Here is a 10,389-nt window from a genome sequence, read left to right on the forward strand (position 1 = left end):
TTGACCTCTTCCTCCCTGAGTTCGATAAAACCTTGGGTGATCCACTTAAGGGAAAACTTGCTGCTGTTCTACAAACCTCTGCTCTTGGAGGCCCAACACTGTCTACAGGAAAAGAAGCCAACAGTAGACAGCAGACCCATAGTCCAAGGATGAACTACTCACACATCAGTCCGGAGGCGACCATGGTGATGTAGAGTCCTCCGGGTGATGATTCCCCTCTCCGGCAGGGTGCCGGAGGCGATCTCCTGAATCCCCCGAGATGGGATTGGCGGCGGCGGCGTCTCAGTATGTTTTCTCGTATCGTGGCTCTCGGTAATAGGGTTTTCGCGATGGAGGGAATAAATAGGCGGAAGGGCAGAGTCGGGGGAGGCACGAGGGCCCCACCCCATAGGCCGGCGCGGGCCCCTCCTTGGCCGTGCCGCCCTATGGTGTGGGTGCCTCGTGGCCCCACTTCGTCTCCTCTTCGGACTTCTGGAAGGATCCGTGCAAAATAAGACCGTGGGCTTTTGTTTCGTCCAATTCCGACAATATTTCCTGTGTAGGATTTCTGAAACCAAAAACAGCAGAAAACAGGAACTGGCGCTTCGGCATCTTGTTAATAGGCTAGTGCCGGAAAATGCGTATAAATGATATAAAGTGTGTATAAAACATGTGAGTATTGTCATAAAACTAGCATGAAACATAAGAAATTATAGATACGTTTGAGACGTATCAGTGCCACTTAAGAGCAAACCCTAGCTTGTTACCCACATATTAACACCATTTATCACCATACTTAGTGTCACACCATTGGAATCAACCTCAACCATCATACCCTATTAGAACCATGGTGATCAACCATAATACCAATCTTGAATAGCAATTCACATCACATGCTCCTATTCAACTAAACCCTATTTAGGAAATATTAAACCACCTAGTTTGGAAACCATTATTGAGTACTTAGTGAATCAAATAATAAGTCATAGTAAACCCTAAGGTTTAACTCATGGTACCACCTTGATAACCATCCTTTGTTATGATACCCATAATCAACCATAGTAATAAACCTGCCAATATTTGTTGCATTTAGACCCATCCAACTTAAGAACCCAACTAGCTCGTATTAGAGAACTAAATGAATCCAATAGTAAACCCTAGCAGCCCATAGATCCTATTTATAGTAGTTCTTGTTCTTATTTAACATGTTCTTCAAAAGTTATTCTTTTGAAGTATATACTCAAGTAAACCATATAACTTCTTATTGAAACTACTTATTATTTCTTAAATCAACCTGTTCTTCAAAAGTTATTCTTTTGAAGTACAAATGTCAATCACACCATATAAGCCCATAGTTCTTATTTGAAATACTTACTATTTCTTAATCAACATGGTCTTTAAAAGTTATTATTTTGAAGTATAAAATAAGTAATCATCAACCATGTCCTGTAGAACTTAAAACTAACGACTACTCTTGACTTGTTATGCAACCACCATTCTTTGTGTGTATGATTGTTATGATGCATTATATCACTTGTTTATGCTATAATATCACCAACCCTAATAAGAACCTTGTCTGAGAACCATCCTAAAAGTGCAAAACACCCTAAAGAAATCTTTACAACTCATCCATTCTAAATCATCGGGGTTAGGTTATGCTCGGGGCGATTGCATCTCATACTATGCATTATAGCATCTTTGCCAGTTCTGTAAACATTGTCCTTACCAGATAATGGTGGTATTTCAGAATTTGGAGTTCTCACGTATCGAAGCTTTTGCCTGCATAATCTTGCAGTCAAGAAAGGCAAGTTCATCGCTTGCTCATGTCATTTGATTATTTTTATCAAACTATATGCAAAGTACTATACTTATCACTCATGCATTTAAAAGCAAAATATTATTTTACAATTATGAATATGACTATGTGGTGGGCAATGGAACCATGGTATGTGTTGATTGGTGGAGGTTCCATTGCAAGGGTACTACTCATCTAGGACTAAGTACCAATGTCATCCAGTGATTCTAGCGTCGTACATATCGCGTTAACCATAAGATCTATAATGGCTCTGGGGAAGTCAGCTGTATCTTTTCCCTCTCGCATATCAACGGACTAGTGATAAGGGTTGCATGTATCAGTCTATCTATTGGTAAAGGTGAGGACAGTCGTCCGTAACGGTCTACCATTAGATATAGGAGAGGGCAGACTTATTAAAGGTCTATGATGGATTGTAAGGGTTGTCCGGGTCGGTCTATCTATGGTGTATAGGACATGGCATATGAATTGTTCGGAACGGTCTACCTTAATGGCATAGGTGAGAACAAATGCCTAGGTCAGTCTACCTATAGATAAAGGGTAGGACATACCTACAAAAGGGTGGGTCTGCGGGGTCGCAGAGAAGGCAGTGATTGGCTTGGATCTTACACCTGGCCCCACACCAAGGAAGTGTGGACGAGCATGCATCTCGGTTAGGTATCAAGGATAGTTCTCTTATGAGAAAAGTAACTCACCTATGCAGAGGGTATCAAACTGTGGCTGTCACTCCCTGTTCCGGGAAGGGAACTACGAACGCGGCAGGAAAGGAACTCCGTGAAGTTTTGGTCAACCTGTGAAGGCTGATGGGCATAGTTTTCAGAATAAAATAAACCTTTTGAAGAAATGTTTACGAAAACTTGCATTCGCCTATGACTTTCTGGTCTGTGGCTGTAGCTAGTGCATGATACACCTATTTCTTAAAATGAACTTGCTGAGTATGCTCGTACTCATTCCCTCCCATTTGAACCCCCTTCTTAGATCAAGACACCGAAAGATAAACTACTGTAGAACTCAAAGACAAAGAAGTCAACTGCAACAAGATGAAGAATCCAAGCAAAGAAGTCAATGAAGTCAACTTCTACAACAACTAGAGTGGAAACTTAGACTAGTAAGAGAAGGGAACCTTTCCCTAATCCTAGCACTTAAGTAGCTAGAGTTCTATAGCAAGCCAAGTAGCTCTTAAGCTTGAGTTAGCAATAAGTTAGACTACGAGTCATTCTTCTGGAACTTTATTTGAAGTTTTACCTCACTGTAAAATAGGAGGCTGTGTTGATCTTCTGTAAACAGTTCATGTATCCTTCTATAGACATACATTGGACTCGCATATGTTTCTATTACCACTCTGAGGGATGTAATATGAGTGGAACGGTATTTCACTTGTGTTATATGTCAACGACGTGTGTACTACACCATACAATTGTATGTTGTGTCACCATAGCCGCCCTTAGGGCATGTCCAATGCGGCGACCCATCCCGCGCGCACGCGTCCGGATGGGTCAAACCGGACAAAACCATGGCCCAACACGGCCATGCATCGCAAATGCGGATGGCCGCGGCGTCCGGGACGACCCAAACCTGGCCCAAATCTAGGCCAGGTTTGCGTGGCCGAGGATGGCACGCGGGATCCTCGCGTGTCTAGCCCACCTGTCGGTGCCCCAGTCCTATTAAATGTGGACTGGGGAGGGGGATTGTCCCTATCCAGTCTCCACTCTCCACTCCGGCCGCACGAGCTCGACCTTCCGCGCCGCCATGGACCTAGAGCGAGAGTTCAAGCCGTTCGCCAACGACCACGAGGCCAGCAGCAGCCAGCGAACCGCGCCGGCGGCGTTCGACATGGGGCCGCCAGCACCCATCCGCGACCGGATCTATGTCACCGTAGTGGTGGCGCAAATGTTCTAGGAGGCCGGCTGACATAGGCATCCCCAATGGGCCTGCCGAAGATGGTACCCGAGGTTTACTGATGGCCCACGACTCGAAGAATAAGAAGAATCGGAAGCTCAAGATATTGTTAAGGAAAGCTAGAGTTGTATTAGGAAATAATACTTGTAATCTGGCGGGATGGGTTGGAAACCCTCCCGGACTCTGTAACTTGTGTATTACGAATCCCTCGGCTCTGCCTCCTATATAAGGGGGAGTCGAGGGACAAAGAAGGCATCGATTCATTGTCTCACAAAACCCTAGTTTTCATATCGTCGAGCACTTTTCGGCTGAAACCTTCGAGATCTACTTGCCCTCTACTTCCGACTAAAACCCTAGTCTACAACTTGTAGGCATTGATAAGTTAATCCCTTGTCAATTGGCGCTGTCTGTGGGGATTAGAGGCATCAAGGATCTGATCTCGATGGCACGTTCAAGATCATCGACTTCGTCAACTGCAAGCAACACGATGGACAGAGGTAAACAGATCGAAACTGGTCTAGTCGATTTTGTTTCTCACCCGCCCTCCCGTTTGGATGCATATGCGTATCTGGAGGAGCCTATGGAGATGACGTTCGGAAGGTTTCACTTTCGCGTCGAGAAAGAAGGAGCGTATCGTCTCGAAATTCCGATCTCATCGGGATTATCGGCGGTCGATCCCGACTTTTCAAGTTCAACACCGTCAATCGAGTCAGGCGATGAGGAGACTTCATCGCCACTCTTCATCAGCACCAGGGCAAGCGAAAAAATCGCCAAGATCTTCAGCGACATGTCCTTTGAGTCATCTGCGGACTCCGATATAAGCGATGACTCGAGCAGCATCGACAGCTTCAACTTCATCGATAGATCCACTACCGTTGGAAAGGTCTTCACCAATCTCTATGATGGTGTCACCAAACCCAGCAAGGTTCAGAATCCAAAATATCATCAGATTTATGCCATCGGAGAACCGAGTCGCGATCAGGAGGAGACGTCAGAGGCTTTCGATGATTTGGGAAATCCATACGTCGATCCCTCTGACCTTAGGCGAGGTCTAGGCACTAAATATGTTGGGCCTACACCGCGTTTAAGGGTTCAACTTCCACAAGAAGCATGGGATAGAGCCACAAGAGCTATGGATGGTATAGAACCAATGGCTACAGCCGCTACGACGGAAGAATTGCAAGCATACCAATACAAACTCGCCAGAGCTGGAAGAGAATTGGAAAAACAGACAGCTGCTCTGAACAGAAGAAGGGAGGCAGCTTCCGCATCAAGCAGGCGAAGGGCGGAGTTAAGTCGACATTCAGGAACCTCGGGAGATAGCCACAGAGAAGCTCGAAACAGAGCAAGATCTCGGCTGCAAAACATACCCGAGGCTGACAGAGAAAATCTAGTTCAAAACCTCGACATGTCCTTTATGTCGATAGACACGAGGGGGAACATCATCCCTAAGACACCGGAAGCTGGGTATATGGCGACGCAAGCCTTCATCCTCGCATCCAAGCCACCTTCCGGAGATCCAAGAGAGGCATTGTACAATATGGCCATGGCAGGAGTCGGAGCCATGGGAACGGCGTTTGTAACTTCGCCACCCGAAGGGTCAGCAAGGCAAAATAGTCCACGACCTACTGCAGCAGCACCAGGTCCCGAGAGAACAAGTGGAGCAAGAGACACAGCAGCACAAGCACGGGTGGACAGAGCACGACAAAATAGAAGGGAACATCGGCACTCCCCAGAGATAGATGACGAGGATATGTGTGGGCTGCCGTGCTTTACAAGGAGGGTCCGGAAAAGTCGAGTTCCTTCAGGGTTTAAATTACCCGATAACTTCAAAAAATTCGATGGCCTGCAAGATCCAGAGGATTGGCTAGTTGATTATCTCGAGACGGTGAAGCTGATAGGAGGAACCAGAGCAACAGCCATGCAGAGCATCCAAGTACATCTGAGTGGAGCTGCGCGATCTTGGATAAAGAAGCTTCCTCTGGGTTCCATCGACAGCTGGGACAGTTTCGAGGATGTGTTCGTCAAGAATTTCCGATCCACCTGCAAAAAACCCGCGTCACTAGAGGAGCTGAGAGCGTGGCGACAAAAGCAGGATGAATCAATGAGAAAGTACATCCAAAGGTGGAACATCATTAAAAACTCGGCAGAGAACATATCTGACGAGAGAGCGATAGATGCACATCCTCGTCACCGGCATCCCAATACCGTGGGGCGACGTGCACCTCCCCCACGGCTGGCACCTGAGCCTAGATCGGGTTCCGGTATCCGACGGCGCCGCGCGCAGCTGCCGGCGGACCTCCGGGAGGACCCCGTCTACGGCGACACAAGTCCCAACTAGGACTTGTGGTTCGAGATGGAGCACGATGCGCGCCGGCGCACGTGCTTCACCTCGGCGACAGCGAGGCCTCGCGCGCACGCTTGCTAGGCGGGCTGGTCGCCGCCCCGGCGGCCTCTACTTCGACGAGCCCGTGGCGGCGCCAGCGCAAGCGTCACAGGCCCAGCCCCAGCCCCATGAGGAGGACGACCCCGAGCTGCAGGCCGCGCTGGCGGCGTCCCGCGAGCTGAACGACCTCGAGGAGCTGGCCAAATGGTCACACCTCGCCTCCACGCTGCGCGCCTCCGCGCTGGAGGAGATGGCCAGGAAGGCCCAGGAGGACGCCGAGGCCGAGGCGTGGGCGTTCCTCGCCATGGCGCGCCGGCAAGAGGAGGCGACGTGCCAGGCCGCGCTCCGGGAGGAGGAGGAGCGCCAGGCTGCGCTCCGACACGAGGCAGAGCTACATGCCGCTCTTTTTACTTTTTATATTTATTTCTTTTTTATTTTAACATTGCGATGCGTTCGCGCGTTGGACGTATCGTGCGATCCAAACGAACACATGAACGCGCCGATGTCCGGATATCAACGCGGCCATCTAAATATCCTTTTCCAAAACGAGACCGGCTTTTGTGAACTTGGGTGTATGTGAACCCACTTTTTCAAAAGTGGGTTTGTGATTTCAAAACATGTTTCAAAAATCGAAACACAAAATGATTACAAAGATGATCTCAAACATGTGCCCTGGACATTAGTTTCGTTCTAAAAAAACATTTTATTTTGGCTCGGCAAAAAAGTGAAAATTTACAGGGCTATATAGCAGTATATATGTGACGTATTTTATCTTTTTTAGATTCTGAGTGGTTTCTCCGTGAAAACTTTCTACGCACACATGAAACATGCATACGTACCCCGATATTTTTATTTCAGAATTTTTTCACATTTCGAAAATGCATTTTCAACCTGGGTTCATCGTGCACCCAGGTTCAACTGGGGCTTTTCCAAAACGGAAGGTTTAGCGTATCTGTTTAGGTCGAAGGGTTGGAGATGCTCATGGAGATGCCCTTAGTGTGACCAATCAGCCGGCCCTGTTGAAAATTTCAGAACCAAAATTTCCTCCACCGATCAGCCAGCCGACCGGCCAACCGAATAGCACGCACGCACGACCCTCGCTGGCCACGCCGCACTCGTTTGCGCCCACGATGGCCACTCCGCCGCCGCCATAATCTCCGTCTGAGGATTTGAGGCGTCGTGGCAGCTGGATCACTGTGTGGCGTGTGAAGACCTCTACAACAGCCGCGCCACCTCCGCCTTTTCTCTCTGCTTCGACCCCCGCCGCCAACCCCAATGTAACCCTACCCGATTCGGCTGGACGTTCGGCGAGATCACAGTCGAGATTTGTGGTTTTCTCAAGGTATTCTACGTTTCCCTCGCAATTTACTTCTGGGGCAACAATTTATTCCAAACGTAGATGCCGCCGCTATCGGCGGGATTGCACTTGAAGCATAAGAACTCACCGCAACTTCGTCTAATCCTCGTGTAGGTCCGATCCGTTCCTCCCATCGCGTTCTCCCCCTGCAAAATTTTCGAGTAATTTCGTCGTACCATATTTGCTGCGACCATCTAAAGCCATAGCGCGGGCCATCTGTTCGACGAAATGTCCCGCAAGAAAACCAAAGTTGACGCCGTCGAGGGAGATGCTGCTACTGCTGCCGGCCATGACCGTCTCAGTGCCCTCCCGGACGACCTCCTCCACAAGGTCATGTCGTTCCTGAGGGCGTGGGAGGTGGCTCGCACCTGCGTGCTCTCGCGCCGCTGGCGCAACCTCTGGGCTTCCGCGCCCTACGTCGACCTCCGGGTCTGTTGCAAACACCGTCACCGCTGGCTCCCTCTGCGCCTCACCAGGTTCGCCAACCACTTCTTGCTCCTGCGCGAGGTGTCTGCGCCGTTGCACACGCTCCGGCTCCTGTCCACCGCCGACCTTAACGGTACTCCTACGCTCCCGTACAGCCCCAAATACGATGAGGACGGGGAGGATTACTGCTCTACGGATGTCGACATGTGGATCCGTGCTGCCATGAACCGCGGGGCTCGCTTTATCCAGCTTAGTAAACATCCAAGGCAGGATGACTTATCTGACCTTGAGTCTGTGCCCCTCATCTCCCGCCACCTCAAACACCTGCACCTATCCGGTACAATGTTGTACGACAGGACACTAAGGCAGCTCTGTTCTCAGTGCCCTTCTTTGGAAATCCTGGAGCTCAAGGAGTGCCACTTGGATGGCCCCCAGATATCATCTGCCTCACTTATCAGTTTGACCATGGTCGACTGCAGGATCAGGACAGAACTCTCCATCGCTGCTCCAAACCTCGTATCGCTGCGCTGTGTCAATCCGTACCACCATGCTCCCTCATTCGAAAACATGGGGACTCTGGCCACGGCCACCATCACGCTTAAGGACTCTTTCTTGCATGATAAGTTTGAAGATAGGTACATTGAACCCGATCCAGAAGTGTTTGAGTGTGACAGCAGCAGTGACCGTGAATCAGATGATGATAGTGATGCTGATAGCAATTTGAGTGAAGAATTCTATGGTGATGAAGTTTTAGGTGGCCAAAATGTTATCCGCAGCCTTTCAAATGCTACAAGTTTGGAGCTGATAGCTGATGTCGGAGAGGTATAAATATGAATCTGTTGCTGATATTTGTCGGCTATTTTATTTGCAGAAAAAAATTGTACTTCACAAAATCCTTTTTACTGGACATCTTGGGCATTTTTTTCCACTCCAATACCAACAGCTGGTTACATACTCATAGTCACAACAAATGACCTGCTAAGTTATGGGAAATAATTCTAGCTTTATCGTAATATATAATAAGATTGTATAACCAAAGTGCATGTAATATGAATAGCTTGCCAGGAGCATTTTTGTTATCATTTTTCTTTTCCAATGATGTATCCTTATCACCATGTCTACAGTCTAACGATATCATCCTCTTAGCAACTTAACCAGAAGCAAACATTCATTTCCAAACAAATGTCTAATTGCTTGTACGTTAACTATGTTATTATTCTTTTCCTTGGACTGAATAAATTCACTTCTGTGTACCATATGAAGTTGATTCTGAATAGGGAAATGGAAATGTGCCCAATTTTTAGCAACCTAAAGGTGTTAACCCTTGGTGAATGGTGTATGGCTGATGACTTCCATCCATTAGTCTTGTTCCTGCAGCATGCTCCAAATCTGGAGAGGCTTTTTCTTAAACTTAAAGTGGTATGGGCATTGTTATACTACATTTACATTGAGCTGTGATAATTTAGTTTTTACCTATTTCATGACATTCATTTTGTTCTGCGACAAGGATCATGAGGAAATAGAAGACGATATCAAACCAGAGGGTAGATCGTTTGTTTGCAAAAACCTTGCGACGGTCGAGATAAAATGTCCCAAGGATGATGAAAGAGTTCATGTGTTAGCACATTTCTTCGTGGCTAATGGCATAGCCATGGAAAAGATATCTGTCTATCACCGTCCGACTAGCCAAACTTGTGAGTCATGTATTCTTACCTTATCTCACACAAGTCTTCATTATTATTATTTTGGTTAAATGACACTAAAGCCACAAAATGTTGTTATATTTGCAATGTGAGTCAGTTTGTTTTTGGAGCTTGATCAAAATTTATAAAGTGTAAACTTATTCGCTTCCTCACACTTCAACCAGGCAAATCCTTGGCCTTAAGATGGGGCTGATGAGTAGAACCTGCAGTTTTGGCGGTAAGATCTTACATCTGATTACATAGCTTTTTATTGACTATAAGGATTACAAGTCCTATCTTATGATGTAAATCATCACTTTGTACTTAACACAGATTTGAGGAACAAGAAACTACCAACATGTCAAAATATTTGGTGTCTTTGTCAGTGCACGTTCTCTAAAGTTATAGTTTCCCCCTTTTTTACTAATATACATCTACAAATGCTATGGAAATGTAATTTGACAAGAATGTCTGTTATATGACCAACCTTTGTGCGTATCTCTGAAGTCTGATCATTTGTTGTGTACCTTAGAATTTTGAACAGCGGAAGGCTATCTTAATGACAAAATGTTCGTCCATGCAGATAATCCTCTCACACGGCACAGATCATGGCTGCAGAATTAAACAGAGCTGCTGATGCTTCTTGTGCGTATCTCTGAAGTCTGAACCATGTGTGGGCCGTGTGGCTACATGAAACCCATAAATAGTCAAGATTGTTTTTCTCGTGTGACGAGTTAACATTATTATATATAGTCAACATTAATTCGTACTTAGACAAGTACTATGAAAATGATGTTACCATGGTATTATTATCCTAGTTATAAAAGTTTGGAGGTTAATTTGCTTA

The 10,389-nt window shown here is 46.8% G+C and overlaps 1 protein-coding gene across 2 annotated transcripts; it reads left to right on the forward strand.

The window, feature by feature from the left end:
- The first annotated feature begins 7,112 nt into the window (after window positions 1-7,112).
- LOC127332977 (MEIOTIC F-BOX protein MOF) lies at window positions 7,113-10,389 on the forward strand. 2 transcript variants are annotated; one of them, XM_051359288.2, is made up of 6 exons: window positions 7,113-7,419; window positions 7,549-8,682; window positions 9,124-9,279; window positions 9,368-9,554; window positions 9,728-9,780; window positions 10,126-10,389. In XM_051359288.2, the coding sequence occupies exons 2-5, from the start codon at window positions 7,663-7,665 to the stop codon at window positions 9,754-9,756; spliced, it is 1,392 nt and encodes a 463-aa protein (XP_051215248.1). In that variant the 5' UTR covers window positions 7,113-7,419; window positions 7,549-7,662; the 3' UTR covers window positions 9,757-9,780; window positions 10,126-10,389. The 2 variants fall into 2 exon arrangements, with proteins under 2 accessions (XP_051215248.1, XP_051215249.1); XM_051359289.2 differs by lacking the exon at window positions 10,126-10,389 and adding an exon at window positions 9,876-10,057.

The sequence above is a fragment of the Lolium perenne genome, chromosome 2 (genome assembly GCF_019359855.2).
Source record: "Lolium perenne isolate Kyuss_39 chromosome 2, Kyuss_2.0, whole genome shotgun sequence".
NCBI classification, from domain to species: domain Eukaryota; kingdom Viridiplantae; phylum Streptophyta; class Magnoliopsida; order Poales; family Poaceae; genus Lolium; species Lolium perenne.